Source organism: Typopeltis vanoorti, chromosome 25 (assembly GCF_054136105.1).
Source record: "Typopeltis vanoorti isolate ZY-2024b chromosome 25, IOZ_Tvanoo_1.0, whole genome shotgun sequence".
Taxonomy (NCBI): Eukaryota; Metazoa; Arthropoda; class Arachnida; order Uropygi; family Thelyphonidae; genus Typopeltis; species Typopeltis vanoorti.
The window spans coordinates 78,137,329-78,162,255 of NC_143573.1; the positions used below are offsets into that span (position 1 = coordinate 78,137,329).

Consider the following 24,927-nt stretch of genomic DNA (forward strand, 5'->3'; position numbering starts at 1 on the left):
TGGAATATTGTGTTTTTGATTATTAATTCCTTCTGTTTGTGGAAATATAGATGTGGTCCTCTGTTGTTTCTCTGTCCTAAGCCAAATTTTCCCAAATTATCCTCCTTTCCTTCTCCTACGATTGTGTTTCAATCTCCCATTATCATTGTGTTGTCTCTTTGTTTGAATGTATTCCATATATCTTCAATTTGCTCATACATTTCTTCATCTTTGTGTCCAGTTGTAGGCATATAGACCATTATAATGTTCAGGCTTACTGGCTCAGATCGAATGCTAATTGCTATGATTCTGTCACATGATATTCTCATATCATGTGACAGAATCATAGCAATTATAGATGACTACAGGATAATATTCTCTTTCTGAGAATATTATCCTGTAGTCATCGCTCCAGAAATCACCTTGATCTTGCTATCTTGTTTCACATATTCCTAGTATGTCTATATCAAACCTCTTCATTTCCTTTTTGATATTTCCAAGTTTTCCCATTTCTAATAGGGTTTTCACATTCCATGTTCCTATGTTTGTATAATTTTTCTGCTTCTTTTTGTCTGTAACAGGGTTTTGCTAGTTTATGACCTGAGAAGCCTGATTTCTTCCCGTAACAGGCATGACTCCTCTCATGGAGGCTCCATCGCCGATCTCATTTTGATTGTTTCTAATTTCCATGCTGCTTTTTCTAGGGATATTAATGTGGTAGTTTCCCTTGCTTTCCACATTGCAGTGTTACAACCTTTAGTCCTATAAACTGGTCCTAGTAAGTTTCTGGTTATGAGCCTTTCTAACATCAATTGTCTTCAGCCTCAGGCCGGTACTGGTAACTGGTGATGCCCACTACCAGGGTGGCCCTTCTGGTAGCTGCACTACTGCTGGCATAGCTCTCGTGGTTGTCGAAGCACGCAAGTTCCACCACCATGTCAAGGTGGAGATATCTTCGTGGGACTTTTCTTGCTACTAGAATTATAATTTATCTAATTCTTAACTCTGAGTCTAAAGGATGAGTGCATTTTTAGCAGAAACTGTACACATTTTTCTAGCTGTGACTTTACATGGCAAGGAAAAACCAGGTTAAAATTACCTGATTTTATGATAAAACTGATTAAGGTCTTTTATTTCACAAACTCTATATGGCATGTTAGTTCCAGTTTTCTGTAGATTTTTTTTTTTTTTAAATTAGCACTTGTAAACTCCCTTATTGATATAGAAAATCTCAAATGCAATTCAAACTGATTTCAAGTTTAATAGGCATGTGCATGCAAACACACATTCATTTGTTCTACATAAACTGTTTTCTTTCTGCATTATAAACAATGCATTGTTGTGTATTTTCTGCCACTGAAAATTGAAAGAGGATGTTAGGACAAATGTAGTTTGATGCTGTATTTGGTGCTACAATAAAATTGTTTTGCAGTACAGTATTGATGAGAGGATCTATTTTTCATTTGTAGGATGATTTTCATTCTGGTTGTCTCTAATTACATTAATTTTCACTAAGCACTATAAACATCTTTGTACTGTATTTAGTGATACAATAAAACTACTATTTTGCTTGCTTCAGCAGTATGGTGTCCGTTGAACAGACATATTAGACATATTAAGTAAAAAGGAAACAGATGTATTAAGTAAATATTCACCCTGAATAAAAATGAATCCTTATGTATTATAAGAAGAGGATGCGTTCATCTCCAACAAAATACTCACCTAGGAGGGATATCTATCACTGTTAAGACAGAATAGCTGCTGACACATAAATTTGTGATCAAGGAAGAATTTGCAAACAGGGAGATAACTCTGATAGTCATGAGAAATTATTTATGTATACATTACCATATAAATAATGTGTACTGATTATTAATGAATAAAATTCTTAGAAAACAAAGCAAAGTATACGTAGAACACAGAAATAATTAACAATCACAACAAAGTGTATACAGATGATTTGCTGCTTCACCAACCTGCACATATTTGTGCCATGTGTAGATGAATCATCTGATAACCATTATTGCTGTAGTGAATAATTACTCCTCTCTATTCCTCTCCTCATTTTTTTTTTTTAAATTATGTCCATTATAAATACTAACATGCATGTCCAGATTTTATAGGATCACATGCAGTTTTCTCTTTCCCAGCAACTTATTGGATGCACAGATATAGTAACACAACTGTAAATTTGCCAGTAATCAAATGATTTTTGTTTACACCTGTTCTTTCTTGCACTCATATTAGCCATTCTTACATGGCTCATTAATGTTCCTTCTTCTTCTTCTCTTCCGTCTAAGACGGGTTGAGTCTTCTCTTGAGCAGGATCTTCCAGTCTTCTCTATTCCCTGCTGTTCGAAAAAGTTCCTTATATGTTCTGCATCCCGAGATGTTCTTTATTAATTTCAGCCAGGTAATTCTTGGTCTTCCAGGTCTTCTTTTTTTCAGTTGGAAAAGTATTGATTAGGACGTTAGGAAGTCTGTCTGCATCCATGCATACAGTGTGTCCAAACCATCTCAGTTGTTGTTTTCTAATTTTTTCTATTATTGTCTTTTTATACAATAGTTCTTGTCTGACTGTGATGTTTGTTTTCTTTTCTATCCAACTTGTTCTATTTATTTTTCTTAAGCATTTCATTTCAAATGCCAGCAGTTTTTTTCTCCTCTCTCTCTTTTTTTTTTTTTTTTTTTTTTTAACTGTCCACGCTTCTGCTCCATAGACGACTGTTGGTATAATTATTGCTTCATATAATTTGATTTTGGCTTGTTTAGATATCTTGTTTGTTTTCCAGATTTTCTGTAATTTTCCCATGGTGGTCCATCCTATCGCTATTCTGTGTTTGATTGTTTTGAGTTCATCTATTGTTTCTGTTAGTTTTGATCCAAGGTATATAAAGTTGTCTACTTGTTCTATTTGTTCTCCGTTTAGGGTGGCTGAGATGGTAGTTCTGTTCCTTCCTATTTTCATCACTTTTGTCTTTTGTATATTTATTGTCATGTCATATGTTTTACAGGTTTCGTTTAGCTTGTTGATCAACTTTTGTAGTTCATTTGGGGTTCTTGCAAGAAGGATGAGATCATCTGCATATTTGATATTATTTATGTTTAAACCGTTGACATTGATTCCAGGCTCATTGTCTATTGCCTTCTTTACAACTTCTTCTAGATATATGTTAAATAGGCATGGGGATAATGGGTATCCTTGCATTACTCCTTTTTGTATCTCTATGGGTTCTGTTGTGAGTGTGTCCTTTTTAATTATTGCATTTGTCTTAGAGTAATATTTTATCAGAAACTGTATTATATATTTGTCTATTGCTTTTTCTAGTAGAATTTTAAGAAGGATTTCTCTGTTGATGTTATCAAAAGCTTGTTTAAAGTCCACAAAACAACAATATAGTTCTTTATGGTCTTCCCAGCTGAGCTCTGCTAGTTGGTGCAATGTGAAAATTTGGTCTATTGTTGAATAGTTTCCTCTGAAACCAGCTTGTTCTATGCCTATCATTTCTTCGTAGGTGTTTTTTAATCTATTTTGTATAATTCTTATGAATATTTTATAGGTGTGAGGGAGTAAATTGATTGGTCTGTAATTTCTGCAGTCTCTTTTGTCTCCTTTCTTGTATATTGGGATGATCTTTCCAGTTCTCCAGTCATCCGGGATCTCTCCTGTTTGTAGTATTTTATTGAATAGGGTTGTTAAATATTCTATTGATATGCTACCTCCATATGACCACAGTTCAGTAGGGATAGTATCAATGCCTGGTGCTTTATTGTTTTTCCATCTGTTTTATTGCATATCTAACTTCTTCTTGTAAAATTTTTGGGTGATCATTATTTTCTTCTATTGTTGGCATTGTAGTTTTGTTTCCTTGGTGGAAGATAGTCTTAAAATGGTTTGACCAGATTTTTCTTATATATTCAATATTCCTGGTTTCAGTCATCTTGTTGTTTATCATTGTTACTGCTTTTGCTGAGAATTCCTTTGTAATTTCTCTTACAGTATCATGGAAGACTTTTAGGTTGTTTTGTTGGTATGCTTCTTGGCATTTCTTAGCTTTTTCTTCTAACCATTTTTCTTTGGCTTTTTTGCATAGGTTATCAACTTTATTTTCTAGTGCTCTGTATTTTTCTCTATTCTCTTCATTGTTTTGTTGGTTTACAAGTATCTTGGCCTCTCTTTTCTCTTCTATGGTAGCTATGATTTCTTGGGTTATCCACTGTTTGGTTATTTTGGGTTTGGAACCTAGAGTGTCTTTTGCAATTGATAACACTGTTTCTTTTCCTTCTTCCCAGTATTTTCTGCTGTTCTGGAAGATGGAGGGTTTTAATTTCAAGCACATCTGTTCTAAAAATCAACTTCTGCTTGAGCTATCTTTTAGTTTTGATAGGTTGATGTTTTCTTCTTTTCTGATATTATTTTTCCTGTTGAATTTTATCTTCACTTTGGCAGTTAATATTTCGTGGTCAGTGTCAAAATCAAAACTTCTTAACGTTTGTACATTATTTACTGATCTTTTCCATTGTTTGTTTATAATGATATAGTCTATGCAGTTCTTTATATTACCATCTGGGGATGTCCATGTATATTTATTATTAGGGCGTTGATAGAACAATGTATTTGTAATCATTAGATCGTTTGTTTTACAGAAGTGGAGTAATCGTTCTCCTCTGTCGTTAAGCTCTCCGTATCCAAATGTCCCCATCACATCTTTTTTGTCTGCTGTGAACTGTCCTATTTTAGCATTAAAATCTCCCATCAGTATCATGAGTTCTCTATTTCCTTTGTAGTTCTTCATAGAAATTTTCTATTTCTTCCTCTGAATGGTTACTGTGTTGTGCATATATTTGGATTATTTTAATTGTTTGACCTTTTTCTTTTGCTTGAAGTTTGGCTGTTATTATTCTAGGAGACACTGGATTTATTTCAATTACTGAGTGTGTAAGTTTCTTTTCAATTAGTAATGCAACTCCTTCTCTGTGTACGTTATCTTTTCTTCCTGAGAAGTACAGTCTTCCTTCTGGTAAATCCATGAATCCATCTCCGCACCAATGTGTCTCTGATAAACCTAAAATACTCCATTTCAGTCTTTTTAAATTTTCCTGGACTAACTGCAATTTTCCAGGTCAGTATAGTGATCTTATGTTGAGGGTGGCTACATGTTTCACATCCTTGGCTGACCACATTGCTGATTTCTCACCTACTCGATGTGGTCTTTGAGTAGGTGCGTCGGTTGTCCCGTACGCAGTAGCACTATCTCGGTTTGCAGACTTTCATTAATGTTAGTTAACATATTTATGTTAACCAACATAAATTCAAATATACCAACCAACAGAGAATTCTTCTTAATTATTGTTTGTATTATATCCTGAAACAAACACATTTCTCTTTCAATGCAGATTTGGTTACAATCACAAAACATGTCACGATATGATGTCCATCCACCGATATGCAAACAGCAAAGCGTGACGGGGTGAATGTGTATCCTCTCACCCTGTATCATGATAAAGTCAGTGGCAACAGCTTCCCACTCACCCCAATATGAATGTGTTAATAATCATTATTACTTTTTATGGCTATTTTTGCATATTTTTCTTTAAGCTTTATTAGCTTCCCAACAGAGAGAGTTGAAGGACTTGAAATTAATAAAACACAGATTTTTTGAATGCTATGTATTTTGAATATTAAAAAGGCAGTTGGGCTATGCGATATTTTGTCAATTTCATAGCAAGTTCTCTTAAAACATATAGGATTGTCAGAGAAAAATTTAAGACGGAAACTTAAACTTATATATAAAATAAATTTATTAGCTGTTGAAAGTTTTTCACTTGGTTATATTATAAATTAAAGATACCAAGAAATTATATACTTGGTTTAATCCATTATCAAAGTGTAAGCAAACAAAATTTGTGCCTGAAGTATCTTTCAGGACTGGGACAACTCGTGGCAAAGGTGGTATAAGTTCTCATCACTTGCCTCGGAATCAACTTGCATCAGTTGCCTTTTGGCAACTAGTATATGGGAATATGACTTCTCCATTACTTCCACCTCAGTATCACCACTTGTCGGTCTGGTTCCCACTGATGAGACCTCAATAAAGGTCGAAACCGGTCTAGGTAGTGATCTTTCCTTTAATACATAGCATTATACAGATCCACAAGGAGATGTGCTTTGCATTATCAGATACTAAGGCAAGTGATGAGAACTTATACCACCATTGCCACGAGTCACCCCAGTCCTGAAAGATACTTCAGGCGCAAACTTTGTTTGCTTACACTTGGATACCAAGTATATAATTTCTTGGTATCTTTAATTTAAAATTTATTAGCTGTGAAATTTTTGCCTAAGTATCACAGGCATCCACAGTACACTGATAATGGAACACAATATAAATTTACAATAAAAGAATAATTTTCAAAAAACACCACTGTAGTCAGTACTGTCGACAGGGTGTAGCATAGAGGCAGACTGCCTCACGGTGCAGCTTAATAAGGGCGCTCGTTCAGCCATATTGCGGTAGGCACCATTGCTATGCTAACAATTCCTGTTGTAGAAAGAAGTTTTTACAAGCTTAAATTGATTAAAAATTATTTGCAAACAGCAATGACCCAAGAAAGATTGGCTAGCAACTATATCGACAGAGGCAGACACAGCTCATAATTTAAATTTAGAAATGCTTATAAACAGTTTTATTGTGCGATATCCCCTGTAGAGCAAATATTTAATTAATATTATTATGTAATCATTTTGCATTAATGTTTCTCTTGTAATAAAAACAAAATAGCAATTGGAGATTTTCTTATATTTTTGTCTTATAATCCATCAGGAGCGATATTTAACTGTTTGGCTCATGGTGCAATCTAATCTGGCAACAGCCCTGAATGTAGTGTTAATAGGACAACAGATGGTCAGTAAAATTCCCAATTTAAAAAAAATTGTTTTCTTCCAAAAAAAACTATGTTTAATCAAGATGGCATGTTCTGCTAGGACAGACTGTTCCAGTTCATGGTACTGGATGTAATATTGGATGATTTATAACTATAGAATAACATGTATACCACAGTAAAAATAAATTTATTATGTAAATGTTTCATCTTACATATTGTAAGACATTAATACAAACAACGAACAACAATAAGAAACTGAATAAAAAAAAAAAAACAGTAGACCACATCCATTAAATTGGAATCCCTCTATGTATACAGTTACATGTTCATGGATTAAAACTATTGGGCTGAAAATATTTAAAATTAGTTAAAAATAAAATATAAGAGATTACAATTTTATTTAATACAACTGAGGATAACAATTTCCCACAGTTTTGGAATAGTGAGGCAGTTGTTATGAATTGAAATACTCCTTAAAAGTATTAGCAAGGAATCTCTTTCGTTGTTTTGTTGTTAACTTCTTTTTCCTGAAATTAAATTTGTGTGAATGTGAGAGATAAAGTGTATCCCTTATGAAATCTTTTTAAATCAATTTTATATAAATCCTTATATTTGTATAATTTTTAATATATGGACCCATGCAGCAATTTGATGTTTTTCCATTGGATCCTGTGGCTAGTGATTTCAATTCATGTTATGCCAAGCCAGATTTGTGAGGTTTGATAAGCTAGATGTGATCTTGATGTTCAGATCTTCCTGTTTGTCCAAAGTAAGACAAGTTGCATGAACATGGTACATGCCAGGTAGGATGTAAGATTTATGTTCTTCACAATGGATAGCTATAGATTTGCCAGACTGTTCAAAGTAACACAAATACACAGGATCTTATAGACACCTGGAAGGTTGAATGGAAAAAGCTTGTCTGTAGGTGAAGAAAGGAAGGTAGAAATCTTCCTTATAGAATGGAAGGATACTACAATATCAGAGGTTTTAGAACTTTAGCTATATTAGCTGTATACAAGACAGTGTTCAAACCAGTTTTAATTTATGGATCTGAGAGCTAGGTCAGAAGTAAAACACTTGACCAAAGACTAGAGACTGCAGATATGAGAGTCCTGAGAAAGATTAGAGGTGTGAACAGATAGCATCAATGGCAATATCATATTAAAAACGAGGATATTAGGAAAGAACTTGACATTGTTAGCATCCAGGAATGCGTTAGCAGAGCTAATCTCAAGTGGTATGGTCACTTAAATGAATGGGCGAGGAAAGATTAGCAAAACAAGTGTTCTCTGCCAGGCTGGCAGGAAAACGACCCAGAAGAAGACCAAGATATAGGTGGATTGATACATTACAATGTGCCATCAGACGAGAGAAATATAAGATCTGATAATGATAATATTGGAGTCTTGACAAGTAATAGACTGATTTGGAGGAAAATTGTAGATAGGAAGTCAATAATGATGTAAATTTTTCATGTAGTACTATAATAATATCCTGTACACCCCTTGAGAGTACATGTTAGGAATTTGATGATGATGATGATGAGCTATATGTTACGTAGAAATGACCTTGCTAACGCTTCTGGCTGGTATCTCCACTTGGGCCTGGCTCCCACTGAAGAGACCTCAATAAAGGTCGAAACTAGTCTGGGTAGTGGCCCTTCCTTTAATGCATAACATTAGACATATCCACAAGGAGATGTGTTTTGCATTATGGGAGATACTGAGATAGGACTGATAGTAGCTTGCTCCACCTTTGCAAGGAGTCGCCCTGGTGTTGCACCACCTTACCCCAGTCCTGAAGATACTTTCAGGTGCAAACTTTGTTTGCTCACACTTGGATAAAGGATTAAACTAAATTTATTATGTTCAAAAATCCCTTTAATATAATCTAAGGAATAGAATCTGGGTGATATCTTCAGAAGATATAGAGACTGGTTGTCTAAAGTTGTTAAAGACTTTCTTAATAAAAGATCTGTTAAAGCCATTTTTCATAAAAGCAATTCAATTCTTGTTATAAAAAGGTCTTCAACAATTAGGGGCATGATATAAACAAGGTTTCAATAGTTCTAGTCTTTTGATGATGATGATGACAATTAGCATGGATATAATGAAGAGTATGAGTTTATTTTCTAAAAACAGAAAATTGAAAACTACTATCTGGTTGATGAAGAATTAAAATATCTAAAAAAAAGCTAGTTGATTGTTTTTTTTTCCCTCTTTTTCTTCTAAAGTAAACTGAATTCTCAGATGAATCATATTTATTTTTGAAATGAGTAGTTATAAATCTGATGATGAATCTTTATTTCTTTAGTTGAAAAGTGAACAGAACAAATAGAGATATAGTAATCTACTGTTTATATGACCCTTAATTTCAAAACAGCAAGTTCTAATAATTGAAGTAAAATTACATGGTGCTGTATCCGAAGTCAGCTGACATGCAAGATCAGATAAATGGTAGATTACTACATTCTGATGATCATGAAGTCACATGCTATTCAAGGAGTTTCTGAGAAACCTTGAAAAAGGTCCCTCAGAAGCTGTAACTCCAGATTGGAATGTACTGGCCCAATTGGAACAAGAGTAACTCAACTCATACCATCTATATGCATTATATTTATCATAATTGTGGGTATTGTAAGATTTGTCTATTTATGATGGTTGAATAAGAATTGGCAACTCCAAGTTATCCCATCCTAATCACAAACAGTGCATAAAAATGCTATCTTTATTTGATACAAGTTACCTTTCCCTCAGCTGAAAAAATACCTAAGAATTTCTTCTGTTCCTAGACAATACATGATTGCTTCAGGGATGGGAAATGAATGTTGAGGGATGAGTAGTGTGATAGGAGAGAATGACAAATGGGAGAGAAGTAATGTGATAGGAGAGAATGATGAATGGGAGAGAAGTAATGTGATAGGAGAGAATGACAGGTGAAGTATGAATGAGAAAATAAGAGTCAGGAGTGTGGAAGGCTTGAGTTACGGAGATAGTTTTGATTGGGTAAATGAATGGCAAGTAAGAGTGACTAACTTGCAGAGAGGGATAGGTGAGCTGAAAGAGGAGGTGGAAGATCTTGTGAACGAGATGAGATGTAGGAAAGATGAGATTAGGAGAATGGAAGAGATGTATGCAAGGCGAATTAGAGTAGGAGTGAGAGAAAGTTTTGGGAACGATAGAAGAGGAGAGAATAGAAGCAGTAGGAGAGAGAAAATGAGAGAGAGGTTTGGGAATGATAGAAGAGGAGAGTATAGAAGCAGTAGGAGAGAGGGATTTGGGAATGATAGAATAGGAGAGTATAGAAACAGTAGAAGACAGGGAATGATAGAAGAGGAGCAAATGGGAACAGTAGAAGAGAGAGAGTTATGTGAACAATAGAAAAGGAGAGAATAGGATAAGTGGAAGAGAGGGAATGAGAGAGAGTTATGGGAATGATAGAAGAGGAGAGAATAGGATAAGTGGAAGAGAGGGAATGAGAGAGTTATGGGAATGATAGAAGAGGAGAGAATAGGATGAATAGGATAAGTGGAAGAGAGGGAATGAGAGAGAGAGTTATGGGAATGATAGAAGAGGAGAGAATGGAAACAGTAGGAGAGAGAGAATGTTAAGAGGTGTAATGTATGGTGACTCAATGATCCGTGGTGTGCAAGATAGGATGCGTGAGGAGTGTTTGCCTGGAGGAACAATAGAAAGTGTGGCCATGGGAATTAAGAGGGGTGAAAGGGTAGATGAGATGATTGTAATGGTAGGAACAAATGACTTGAGAAGTAATGTAAATTGGGCACCGAGAGATATGCGATTCTTGCTTAAGGTAGTATGAAAGAAGAAACAGAGATGAAAGATAGTGTGCATGTTGCCTAGGTATGATTGTGACGAGCTGAGCAGAAGAGCAGTAATATTGAATAACATAATAGCTAGAATGTGTCAGAAGAGAGGACTGGAATATGTGGATGCTCGGAGAGCATTTCAGGACAGAGAGGAATTGTATGCGAGAGACTGCTTGCATTTGAATGAGGAAGAATGCAGGCATCTGGAGAGATTGCTGTTCCGAACGAGTCAGTGTGTCAATGCAGGGAAACTAGAATGCCCAAGGTGGATGGTAGCAGGGGTGGCCTCTTGTGGGAAAGGGTACTCGGGAGAAGGGGGTCAGGTAGCACTGAGCCCAGTGGAGTCTAGAGGGGATAATGCTGAGTATAAAATAGTGGCATTTTTATGCTTTATGCTAATGCCAGGAAGAATGCAGGCATCTGGAGAGATTGTTGTTGTGGAGTCTAGAGGGGATAATGCTGAGTATAAAATAGTGGCATTTTTATGCTTTATGCTAATGCCAGGAAGAATGCAGGCATCTGGAGAGATTTTTTTAAAGCATAAAATCTCTGGAGAGATTTTATGCTTTATGCTAATGCCAGGAAGAATGCAGGCATCTGGAGAGATTGCTGTTGTGGAGCCCAGTGGAGTCTAGAGGGGATAATGCTGAGTATAAAATAGTGGCATTTTTATGCTTTATGCTAATGCCAGGAAGAATGCAGGCATCTGGAGAGATTGCTGTTCTGAACGAGTCAGTGTGTCAATGCAGGGAAACTAGAATGCCCAAGGTGGATGGTAGCAGGGGTGGCCTCTTGTGGGAAAGGGTACTTGGGAGAAGGGGGTCAGGTAGCGCTGAGCCCAGTGGAGTCTAGAGGGGATAATGCCGAGTATAAAATAGTGGCATTTTTATGCTTTATGCTAATGCCAGGAGTATTCGGAATAAAGAAAAGGAATTGGCGGCACTGACAGAAGAGGATATAATAACAGGAATAGAAGTAGCAGGGTACAGCATTTTTCCAAAGGATAGAAAGGAAAAGTGTGGTGGTCGAGTACTGTTTATGATAAGTGACGACTTATGTCCTCTAAGAGTGGAGGCTTTGGAAGATAGTGACACTAATGATTTTGCAAAGCATATAATGTGAGGTAGAGATAGGCAAGACAGGATACGGGATATTTAGTGGGGTACTGCTACAAACCAAGTAGCACAGAGGGTGGAGACCAGGAGATGTTTAGACAGTTGAGCTTGGTAAGTGCAAGAAGAATGATTGTTATGGGAGATTTTAACTACAGCAGTATAAATTGTGGAGAGGAAGATGCATGTAGCAATACGGGTATGGAATTTCTAGAATTCTTGAGGGTCAAATATCTTATGCAACATGTAATAGAGGGAACAAGAGGTTCAAAAGTTTTGGATTTGGTCATAGCATCAGAAGAGTTGATAATAACTGAGATGACATCTCTCCCACCAGTTGGAGAGAGTGACCATGTGGTTTTGACTTGGAAGATGAATAGACATGCAAGAGTGTCAAAGAGAACAGGAACATATGTGGAATTATAAGGCAGGTGATTATAATAGTCTTAGACATCAACTTGGGGAAGTTTCATGGAGGAGGAATTGGAAGGCTGGGATATCATTAGTGCTTGGGAAATTGTGAAGGAATATTTGTTAGCAGCAATAGTAAGCTGTATTCTATAAGTGAAGAAGAGGACACAATTTGGTGTACAGTAGATGACAAACAATATTAAACAGGAGCACCATGTGAAAAAGAGGCTATGGAAGAGATATAAGGACAGGTGAGGAGCAGATGTATGAAGAATATAAGACACAGGCCAGGAGAGTGACTAGTATGGTAAGGAAGGTGAAACTGGAATATGAGAAGGAGATTGGCCTTAAGATCCAAAGAAAATCCTAGAGAATTTTTTAGCTATGTGGCCAGTAGGAGGAGAAATGGTTGAGAAAGAATGACATTGTGATATAAAAATGCGAACAGAGTGACTGATGCAGAGGACATATTGACATTGTTCAATGAACACTTTATTGGTGTATTTCATCCTGGAGGAGTAAATTTTAATACTAGAGGGATAGGGCAGATTTGAGGTTTAGAGGTGCAGGAGAAGAACGTGTTCCAAATACTGAGTACTCTGGATGTCAGTAAAGCTGTGGGACTGGATGGTGTTTCACCACGAGTTTTTAGACAATGTGCTAAGGAACTGACAGCTCTTTTGACCTGGCTTTTCAATGAAAGTCTGGGAAAGGTGCCCAGGGAACGGAAGGAAGGTAAGATAGTGCCATTGCATAAGGGTGGTAGCAGACTGGAAGTGTCTAATTATAGACCAGTTTGTATGTCATCAGTAGTTGTTAAGATCTTGGAGAAATTAGTTAGGGACTGTATACAACATTGGGCAGATGAGGATAATGTTATCTGTGAGAGTCAACATGGATTTGTGAGGTGGCACTCTTGTTTTAGTAATATGCTAGCATTTTATAATAAAGTTACAAGAGCAGTAGACAAGGGAAAGGCATATACTGCCATTTTCTTGGATTTAGCAAAGGCATTTGACAGGGTGACATGATAAGCTGATATTTAAGTTGTAGCACATGGGTTTGGATGTCAGGTTGGTCAACTGGATTCAGGATTGGCTGTCCGATAGGTATCAGAGAGCTGGGTATGGTGGGGCAGTTTCAAGGAAGCAGAGGGTTACAAGTGCGGTCCCACAGGGCTCACTACTGGGACCTATATTGTTTAACCTTTATATCAATGACATTGCCAGTGGATTGCAAGGGGATATTCAGTTGTTTGCGGATGATGCGAGGCTGGGAAGAATTATTAGTAATAGTGCAGATGTGGTAGCCCTGCAAGAGGATTTGAATAAGCTAGATAGATGGGCAAATGAATGGGGGTTATCAGTTTAATGCAGCAAAATATAAGGTCTTAAGGTTTGGGAAACATCGATGGGATGCTGCATACTCTAAGGGAGGAGTTATACTGGAGGAAGTAGGGGAGACAAGAGATCTGGGGTTGATGATTGATAGAAACCTGAAGTTTAGGGGACATATTGCAAAGGTGGTGAAGGTAACACAGAGGATTGCTTCAATTATGAGAAGGACACTGACCTGCAGACATAAGAGGGTTATCATTCTGTTGTATAAGTCTCTGATCAGACCACACTTGGACTATTGTTCTCAGATTTGGTCTCCAGGATTTGAAGGGGATAAATGAACTGTGGAAAGGATACAAAGACAGATGACAAAGATGGTTTCAGGACTGTACAAGGATAGTTATGAGGATCGGCTGAGGGAATGTGGACTGCAGAGTTTGGTGGATAGAAGAAGGAGAGGTGATATGATTGAGACTTTTAAACTGTTGAGAGGTGGTTACAGGGTTGACACTGGAGAATTCTTTTGCTTGGTTGAACAGTGGGAAGGAGTGATGACAAGGGGCCATCCCTGGAAGTTATGAAAGGAAACTGTGAGCAAGAGGGTGAGGAGTGGTTTCTTTGCATGGAGGGTGGTTGAACCGTGGAATGCATTGCCTGATACAGTGGTGAGAGCAAGAATGGTCAATGAGTTTAAGGAGTGGTATGATAGACTTTGTGTTGTGTTTCGTAGGAGGGACCTCCCACGATGGGTCTTGATAGACTTGTGTTTCCTAGGAAGGCCCTCCTGCGATGAGTCTTTTGACTCCTTGAAAGCCTAAATAATAATAATAATAATAATAATAATGATGATCATGAGTGAGTGTGTCCATCCTATTTCCTTTTGCTCCACAATGACTGATTAGCTGGCTACTTAGAAATATACCAAAGTACACCCCCCCCCTTCAATAAATCCCACTGTTGTAAAAGCTATAGCAATTCACAGTCATGTGTGGGCATGTAGTCAACATGAAAGAAGGAAGAACCTGCTGATGATGCATACCTTTCCCGAGGTTATAATCCTTGGGAGCAGTATGTGTAATGCTGTTCTAAAGCATAGAGAAAGATGAGAAGTTAGTTTGTTCAATTTGAATCTAAACAGTGTAATCTAAACTAAGGCTATGAAACCAGTATATCACCTCTATTAAATTGATGTGTTAAACTAATGCACAAACATTAAGAGAGAAAACTCTACTATCTCCATACTGACTCACCACATGACATAATTTAAAAAATGAAAAACTTTTTAAATTATTCAATTCTTTTCCAGCATGAAGCATGCATACTATTCCACCTTTTCAAAGTAAAAGTAATTTGGCTTATTTCAAAATAAGTATAATACAAATAATTAACCATATCTTACATCTTTCTGGTCTACTACTGCTTTTACTTTCTTCACTGTCACTGAGTGATTCTAAATATAAAGTAAAAAAAAAAAAAAAATGCAGGAATAAGATAAAGAATATGATGTTTTGTGCATATATCATATACTATAAAGTCATCAATTTTTACCAATATTTAATGAATGCTATACAATATAAATAGGACATCAAAATAAAACATTAAAATTTTATGAAAACTACTTTATCTACAAAAAAGTTATATAATATCTTCTTGATTTTTCCATAAAACTGTAGCCAAGACTTTGATATTCAATGATTTCAATATGAGAGATTTCAAGTGATATAGTGTGTATTCAATGTACTCACTGCCAAGAGTAAATAGTTTGTAGTGTGAAAGTAAAGAGAGAGGCTCAAAAATGCTTCATGAGTGAGTGCCAGAAATGTGAATCATGTTGAAGGCAGGAGAATGAAGTAATTAATATTAATGATGTAACACAGGATAGTGAAAGTGTTGTAGAAAATATAGTGGAAGAAGTAAATGATGTAAAATACAAATGACAATATGAAAGAAGTGGCTGAAAATAACATGGATGGCGAGGAAACAGTGAGGAGAGAAATGGCATTTTATGTATAGTCTTTCAGAAGACAAAATGTGAGCTCAAGCAACTGGAGAAACAATTGGTGTGTGGTACAGCAGGAGACAGAATGAAAGAAAATGTGAATGGAAAAGTATAAAAGTGCAAAAAACTGAGAGGAAGGAGAAGGCATTGTATGCAGATTCCATGGTAAGGGGCGAGTGTACTTAATGAGGAAGTGATGAAAGAATGTTTCCCAGGTGCAAAGATCAAAGATGTTAATGAAGCCATTAATTTGTAAAAGGAAGTGAAAGAATTGACTATTTTGGGAGGCACAAATGATTTGGAAGGTGAGAATATATAATGATGAAAGAAGCAAAAATCGTCGTCGTCTGAGCACTTCAGGTATAGGCTTTTTATGTCCTGTTCCTGCTTGAAGATGATCTTTCCACCTTAATCTTGGATGTCTGCAGTCTCTTCTTCCTGTAGGTTTATATTTATATGCTAATTTGGGAATCCTATTGTTATTCATCCTTTATTAGATAGAGTCCCAGGAGAGGTCTTAGAAACTTCATCTGTGCTGCTTCCAATCTTTGTCTGTTTCTTTGTTTTAGAATCCAAGTTTCACTTCCAAATTTCAGATATGTTTTAGAGGTCATATCATGTAATCTTAATTCAGTTTCTTTAGTCATGCCATTCATTCTATTGTAAATAGAATTGTATTGCGAGATTATATTTCCCCAAGTATTTGAATTCTGTAACTTGTTCTATTATTTTGTTAGGCATAATTTTGACTTTCTGAATGGTGACATTGCCATAGCTTTTGTTTCAGAGATTTTAATTTTAATTTTTTTTTTTTTTTTTTTTGCTATTTCATTTAGATAATTAGTTGCATTCTTCTTTCTTTTAGTGTTACACGGTTAAGCACACGGTTATGATGTAGTTTATAAATAATTTTTTTTTTTCAATAGAGGTCATGCCGATAGAATAACTTGTGATCAATTCATTGTTTCTTTAGCTTACAGTATGTAATGTAACTTAGCTTGTCCTGTATATTTGTATATGCCCTAGATGAGGATCTTGATATGAAGATCGAAACGTCGGAATATTAAAAGAGTTATTTATAACATGGTTGTAAAGTCCATAATTTCTAAAATGAATGGTTAGTTGCAATTTGGAATTTATCTTCTGAATTTGAAATTAGAACTTGATCATCTGCATAAAGTATTGCATATAGCTGTATATTATTTGTTAGTTTAACTCCACCTTTGACAGTTGTTTTCCATTCTTTTAGGAAAGAAGCAAAAATATAGAATGAAAAAGTAACTGCATTAGTGTGATAGGAGAAAATTAAGAAGAAGGGCCATGATTGCTAATAAGTCAATGAGTAGAAGGATTCTGCAGAAAGAATGGTGTGCAGTTTATAGACGTAAGGAGTGAATTTAATGGACGAAAAGACTTGAATGTGCTTGATGGACTGCATTTGAATGGTTTTGGAGTTAGATGTTTAGAGAAAATTGTTCAACTGGAAGTGCAAATTCGAGGAATTTAAAGGTATAAGGGTGGGGAATGCAATCAAGCACGTTTCTAGCCACTCCTGGAACACAAGTGTAAGTGCAAAAATGATCATGAACAGATGGGGTGTCAGTTTCCCAGGATTTGAATCTGAATATGCTGCTAGTAACATTATGCAAGGGTAACTGTTGGCCTAAAGAAATTGGAAATGTGCACAAATGCCAGAAATATCAGAAATAAAGAAGGGAAGTTTTTGGCATTGGTTAGCTTGACTTGGTCAAAAATTGTCAGCAATAATTACAGGAATAGAATTTAAGGATTATTGCATTTCAGAAATGAGAGAGGGAATAGGACATGGATGGTGGGTATTACTAATGATAGCTGAAAACACTTCGACCATCAAAAGTGGAAGTTAAGGAGGATTTTAGAGAGAGATGGTTCATTTGAGGCTATCTGGTGCAAGGAGGATACCGAAATATACTGCTGATTGGGGGGAGGGGAGGAGTCCAGAGGAAGATGAGGATGCTATGCATTGGCAGATTAGCACAATGAATGCAGGCCAAGCAATTATCATGGATAGCTTCAAGTATGGGGATGTAAATTGGAAGGAGGAAAGGACACATGGCAAGATGGAAATGGAATTTATACAGTTAGTAAGGAAAGATTACCTGAAACAACATGTGATGAAGGGAACCAGGAGTTTGAGAATGTTGAATTTCGTAGCATTATCAGAAGATCTATCCACCACTACAGTAGCAACTCTACCTTCGGTCAGGGAAAGTGACCATGAAGTCTTGTTTTGGGAGGTTGCTCAACTTGTGAATTCTCAATCAAGAACAAACTTAGGTGGCAACTTGAAGCAGGTGCCATGGCATAAGAAGTTACAAAGAAAGAATGATAGTGCATGGAAAGCAGTCAGGGACTGTTTGAGAAAGGCAGTATCAGACTGCATACCCAGGGTCAGGAGGTTAAATTACTTAGTAGGTGTTAAACGGATGGGGAGCAACATGAAGCAGAGCTGCAAAAATAGAGAAGTTTGTGAAGGGAATATAAACAAACAAAAAGTGACCAACATGTTCAAATGAGCAATATAAAGCACAGGCATGAAGGATGAATATTACAGTAAGGAAAGTTATGCCAGATTATGAGAAAATTAGCTAAGCATGCCAAAGTAAATCCAAAGGAGTTTTTTTTTTTTTTACAAAGTAACAAATAAGAGAAAGAATAATTATGGAAGGATAACTTTCTTCTGCTTCTTCAACCTTCTGGTTCTGTCCAGAAGGTTGAAGAAGGTCTCCTGCATGAATTTCCAGATCACTCAGTTTTCTGCCTCTCCCATCCATCTCACTCCTGCAATTTGTTCCAGTTCATCTCTCCACCTTCTTCTCGGTTTTGCTCCATCCATTGGTCTCCACTCTGTTGTTTTTCTAGTCCATCTCCCATCACTGCATCTGACAATATGGCCAGCCCATCTCCACTAAGCCTGTTTAATGTATTTTACCATATCTATGACACCTGTTTAAGATCTTATCCAGATATTTGTCTTCCTATCTCTGAATGTTATTTTTAGCATACTTCTTTCCATGCGATGTTGTGTTGTTCTCAGCTTTTTGTTTAGGGCTTAAAGTCCATGTTTCTCCTCCATATGTTAGGACAGGAAATATACACTGGTCGAAAGCTTTCCTTTTTAGACTCATAGGGATATCACTTCTGAATATCTCTCTCATTTTCCCATAAGCTATCCATTCAAGGTGAATTCTTCGTTCAATCTCTTTTCTTTGGCACTCCTCAAAGGATAACAATTGGCCCAAATATACATATGAAGTAACTTGTTTTATTTCATGGTTTTCAACTTTGATAGTTATATGGTTTATGTATTTATTCATCACTATTTTTGTTTTTTCTCTATTTATTTTTTATCCAATTTCTCTGCAGGCTTCATTTAGCTGATTTAACCTTTCTTCCAGATCTTCAAGGTTATCTGCTATCAGGACAATATCATCTGCAAATTTCAGATGATGCAGCCTTTCTCCATTTACGTTTATTCCTTTTGTTTCCCAATCAAGGCTTCTAAAGACTTCCTCTAGTGCAGCTGTAAATAATTTGGGAGATATGGTGTCTCCTTGCTGGATGCCTTTTTGTATTGGGAACTTTTCACTGTTTGTATATAATTTAATTACAGAAGTTGCATTATTGTAAATATGTTTTAGTGTTTCAATATACGGTTTCTCAGTTCCCTGGGTTTCAAGTGCTTTTCGTGTTGCAGATGTTTTAACTGAATCAAATGCTTTTTCATAGTCTATATAGGCCAGATAGGTTTATTGTATTCAATTGATTTTTCAATGAGTTGTCTTAATGTGTGAATATGGTCAAAATATTGTAATTCTTTCTAAATCCAGCTTGTTCACAGGACTGCATTCCCTCTACTTTAGATTTTATTCTATTATTTATAATTTTTGTGAAAACTTTATATATGGTGGGGAGTATATAGGTCTGTAGTTTTTAATTTCTTCCTTATTGCCATTTTTAAAAATTAATATTAGAAGTGAATTGTTCCAATTTTTCAGAATTTTTCTCTGTTTTAGGCATTCATTCAAGAGTTTAGTCAGCTGTTTGATGGCTTCCTCCCAGTTCTAAGAAGTCTACCATAATTCCATCTTCTCCTGGGGCCTTTCCATTCTTCATTTCCTGCAGTGCCATTTCCACTTCACCTTGTAAGATCTCAGAGGCATCATGTTCGTCCTCACTCGAATTATCCATAGATGATTCTTGGATGTCCCGGTCTTTGTCTTCATAGAGTTCAGTATAAAATTCCTGAATTCTTTTGATTATTGCATTTCTATTTTTTATAAGTTCACCATTTTTTCCTCTTACAGCAGCTATTTCCTTTGTTCCAACTGATAATGTTCATCTTAGGACCTTCATATTACTATTGTTTTCTATTGTTTCTTTAATTTTCCTAGTATTATATGATCTATAACAAATAACAAATAAGAAAAAGAATAATTATGGAAGGATAACTTTACTCAGTGCTAATGGTAGGGTAGGAAAGAAACAGAAGCTGAAGAAGTAGTTGAACTACTAAATGATCAACCTTTCAAGGGTATTGCGGCCAACAAACTGAAGGTGCTCAAGCATATTGAAAAATATCATTGTGAATACAGCAGTAGAACTGGATTCGGTAGTGTGATGATGAAGTTGTTTAATTTAAATCTCAGATCTGGCAGAGTTCCAAAGGACTGGAAATAGGGTAAAGATAATTCAATTACATAAAGGGTAGCTCCAAGACAGAAACAACAAATTACAGACCAATTAGTATTTCAGGAGTGGTAGTTAAAGTATTCTGAAAAGTCAGTTAAAGGTAAAATTCAGGAATGGGTGGATAGGAATACATTCTATGATGGGCACATGGTTATGTGAAAGGTAGGTCCTGTCTTAGTAATTTATTCACACTTTTATAATGAAGTGGATTCTAAATAACTGGCTTCTAGACAGAGAAGATGTAAGAAGATTGGAGGCTTTTGAAATGTGGTACTGGCATCGTATGAACAAAATAAAATGGACAGAAAAAAAATCAAACCAACAAGTCCTGAGAGAGAGAGAGAGATAAACAAAAAAAGAACTCTAATAAAATCGATCAAAATTAGAAGGGATAGGTGGTTTGGACATATACTTCGACATGGACTTGTGAAAAGAATAACTGAAGGCAAAATAGAGGGGGAAAGAAGAAGAGGCAGACCAAGGAAAAGCTTTCTTGACCAAGTCAAAGATAACATGGGTTTGAGGAGTTACCAGGAGGTTAAGAAGAAAGTCAATGACAGAGTGGAATGGAGGAAATTGCTGCTGAGCTACCAGTACCAAGACTGATGCAACTTATGATGATGATAATGAAGTGACTGCAGAATTGGATAAAGGACATAGTTATACCATGACATTTCAGGACATCTGACAGAATACCATATGGAAAACTATTACATAAGTTGGAGCAAATGGGAATGGATATGAAGCTGGTGGCATGGACATGGAGGTGGCTGACTGATAGACATCAGCAAGTTGTATATGGTGGAGTGGGATCAAGTCAAATGAGAGTAGCTAGTGGTGACTGAGGGTACTGTGCTAGGGCCGCTATTCTTTAATTTGTATATTAAGGACACAGAGAATGATTTAAGTGGGAGAGAGGAATATTCAGATGTTTGCTGATGATGCAAAACTGATGAGAGCTATAGTTAATGAAGGTGATGTAGATATCCTGCAGGATGATTTAAATAAATTGGCAGCATGGGCAAAGGACAATGGTTGACAATTTAATGTTGCAAAATGTAAGGCAATGCACTTTGGGATTAAAATAACATAATTTGCATCATAATGATGGTACTGGATTGCAGGAAACTGACGAGGTTGTAGGTTATAGTGGACAGAGATTTGAAGTTTGGAGGACAGGATGAAAAGCTTAGAAAAGATGAAAGAGGAAATAGACCAGTATCATGATTGGGAGGTTCTCTCCACCATAGACATGCCCGACATGTAGGAGCACAATGGAGCATGGAGACAAGATGCTTTCTGGAATTAAATGCAGTGTCATCTGCTTATTTAAAATAAATAAAAAAATACTTCAAAAACTTATAAAATAATAACAGAAAATGTCCTCATCTACTTCACTAACATTTGCAATATAAACTCAAACTTAAATGATGTGCACTCCAATCTACAGATATCCAAGAACAGACCTGTTTTTTTGACAAATCCCAAATAGCAGCTCAACAACCACAGTGCATCTTAACTCTCTGTATTACACTCTGTATTATTTATTTTGCCAAAAAGAAAGTGTTTTTGAAGGGTCTAATATTTCTTGCTAGAGGATTCCAAATCTGAAATATCTTGTTTTTGACATTCTCTGGCTCAACATTTCCTTTCGCCATTATGTATCATTCATCATCTGTCTTTACCACTCCCCTAATTTTGAAAATCAGTATGTTCTCTGATTTCTTATTCTTGAACCTTGATTTCCTACAATCCAACCAACTTTAATGTCCACGACTCCAACTGGTTTTTTTTTTTTTTTTAAATTCCACCAATCAAGCTGGTAGAGAAGCTGAGATATTTGCAGTAAACAATAATCTGTTTAATAAACCTTTTCTTAATGTAGGTAATGTGGAACTTGCATGGAAACTCTATGCTCCAGTTGATGCCCAGAACTCCTCGTTCAATGTGCTCGGCGACATATGGTGGTTTTTGCATATTATCTTTATAGAACGCTACAGTCACATTTCGTGAGTGTGGTGGGTCATCCACCGCAGACAGCTGACACCCTGTGCTTTCATCACATAATGGTATCACTGACTGTTGACCTGGGATGGCCCAATTTGTCAACAATTTGGGAGCATCACATTCCTCCAATTTATACTGACCAAAAACACAAGGTCCGTGAGGTTAGCCTTGTGGCTATGCACTTCGCAACCATATGCCTGGGGAAGGAGTGTCCTAGGTTTGATTCCCGTCATCGACGGGAATCGAACTCAAGGATCTTCCTCAGCCATAGCCAAGTTAGCCAATCTTGGGCATGGGCAGCAGGGTTTTTCCCCACAGTTTATCTGGGGTTTTTCATCCAGCAAGCAGGCAAACCGGTCCAGTGAACACAGGCTACAGTCTTAGGATACCTCCAGGAATAAGGAGTAATGTGGAGGTATCCTATGACTGTAGCCTGTGTTCACGGGGCTGGTGGAATCCTATTCCATAGGATTTTGGTTTCGAATGCCTACACGGTAAAAAGTGTAGGTCTATGCGTGAGTGCAATTAGGACAAACACAAGCCTCATTACATATCACAATGTACCTTGTGCATGGGGGGGGGGTGTCCATTGACTTCTCTGCAAGCAGTGTATGTATGCATGCATGCATGCACACACACACACACACACTGAAAAGGCTGTGAGAAGGGAACTGACAGAGTTTGAAAAAGGCATTGTGATAGGGGTGCCATGTTGCAGGCATATCTGTTGCCAAATTAGGCCATCCCAGGTTAATAAGCAGTGATGCTGCACTGAAATGGAAGTGCAGGAAGTCCACTGCAAGTGCTACCCACAGTGGATGACCCACCACACTCACTGAATGTGGACATAGTGCTATGAAGAATAATATGTAAAAACTGGCATCGTTGGCTGCCACATTGAAAGCGGAGTTCTGGGCATCAACAGGAACACAAATCTGCACAAAAACATACTGAGGCTCACAGCATGAGTTTCCATGCAAGTCCCCATATTACCTCAACCAACATGCATTATCATCCGCAGTGGTGCAAAGACCTTGCACATTGGGATGTTGAAGATTGGAAAACTGTATTATGGAGCAACGAATCTCGCTACACCCTCTGCCAAGGAGATGGATGGGTGTGTTGGATGTTCAGTGAACATCGTTAACCAGAGTGCGTGACCCCCAACTATGAAATTTCAGAGATAGTGGTATGATCCTGTTTTTCCTGGTTTGGCCTCACACCTCTGTGTTCACAGAGCACCTCATAATAGGTTGATAGAGCACCTCATGATAGGTTGACAGTCAAACTAGAGCAGATAGGGTTGGATATTAGATTGGTGCATTGGATTGGAGACTGGCTATCTGATAGGTATCAACAAGTTGTGCATGGGGGAGCAATATCCAGGAAAAGGAAAGTCACTAGTGGAGTACCTCAGGGGTCTGTTTAACTTGTATATTAATGATATAGGTGAAGATTTGGATGGAGATATTCAGTTGTTTGCAGATGATGCAAAGTTGGGACGAACCATGAAGTGTAGTGAAGATGTTGTGGCCTTACAGGAAGACTTGAATAGATTGAGTGATTGGGCACGGAAATGAGGATGTGAGTTCAATGTTGCAAAATGTAAGGTTTTAAAATTTGGAAAACAAAGATGGGATGCAGAATTTATGCTTGGTGAGAATATATTGTTGGAGGTAGAGGAAATAAGAGATCTGGGAGTGATAGTGGATAAGGATCTAAAATTTAGGGAACACATCGCCAAAATTGTGAAGACAACACAAAGGCTTCTGGGAATGATGCAAAGGACACTGACATGTAGAAGTAGGGAGATTCTTGTTCCATTGTATAAGGCTTTGATTAGGCCACCACACATGGACTATTGTGCCCAGATTTGGTCACCGGGTTTTCAGAAGGATGAAGAGATGTTGGAAAGGGTCCAAAGGTGACTGACTAAGGTAGTTTCTGACCTCTGGAATGTTGAGTATGAGGAGGAAAGATTGAGAAGATGTAATTTGCAGAGTCTGGTTGAGAGGAGGAAGAGGGGAGATATGATAGGACCTACAATTTGGTAAGGGGTTGCTATAAGATCAATGGTGGAGAAGTTCTACAGAGAATAGTGGGAGATCAGGGGAGAACCAGAGGTCATCCCTGGAAACTGTATAAAGAGGGTGTGAGTAGGGGAGTGAGAGGCAGGTTTTTTTCGTGCAGAGTTGTGAATGATTGGAATGCGTTGCCTTGCCTGAGAGTGTGGTGTCTGCAAGGAGTTTGAGTGTGTTTAAGACACGGTATGATGAGATGTGTGTGTGATAAAAGGACCTCCCAGATGAGTCTTTGACACCATGAGGTCTTGGGGTAATAATAATAATTTCTTTTACAGTACTCTTGCCTCCATTTCTAAGTTTCTTCAACAACCTCCAGAATATCTTGTCACCTTCTTGATATTTATTTTCTATGTTCTTACCAAAGTTTTCCCATGACTTTTGTTTAGCTAGTTTTACACAGTGTTTAGGTTTCTTACGTTTGTCTCTGTATTCTCTAAGGCCACAAGCTGACTTATTTGCCAGGAGCTTTTGATATGCTTTCTTATTTTCCTTCACTGCCTCTTTAACTTCCTGTATCCACCATAGGGCTCGGATTTTTTTATCCTTGCAG

The 24,927-nt window shown here is 36.9% G+C and overlaps 1 protein-coding gene across 1 annotated transcript in view; it reads right to left on the reverse strand.

Moving 5' to 3' along the window:
- Positions 1-24,927, reverse strand: part of egg (SET domain bifurcated histone lysine methyltransferase eggless) — a 625,200-nt gene that overhangs the window by 82,381 nt on the left and 517,892 nt on the right. The window contains exon 24 of the mRNA XM_090414562.1: positions 14,956-15,006. Within this exon, the coding sequence (XP_090270688.1) occupies positions 14,956-15,006 (51 nt within the window). The remainder of the gene's footprint in view (positions 1-14,955; positions 15,007-24,927) is intronic.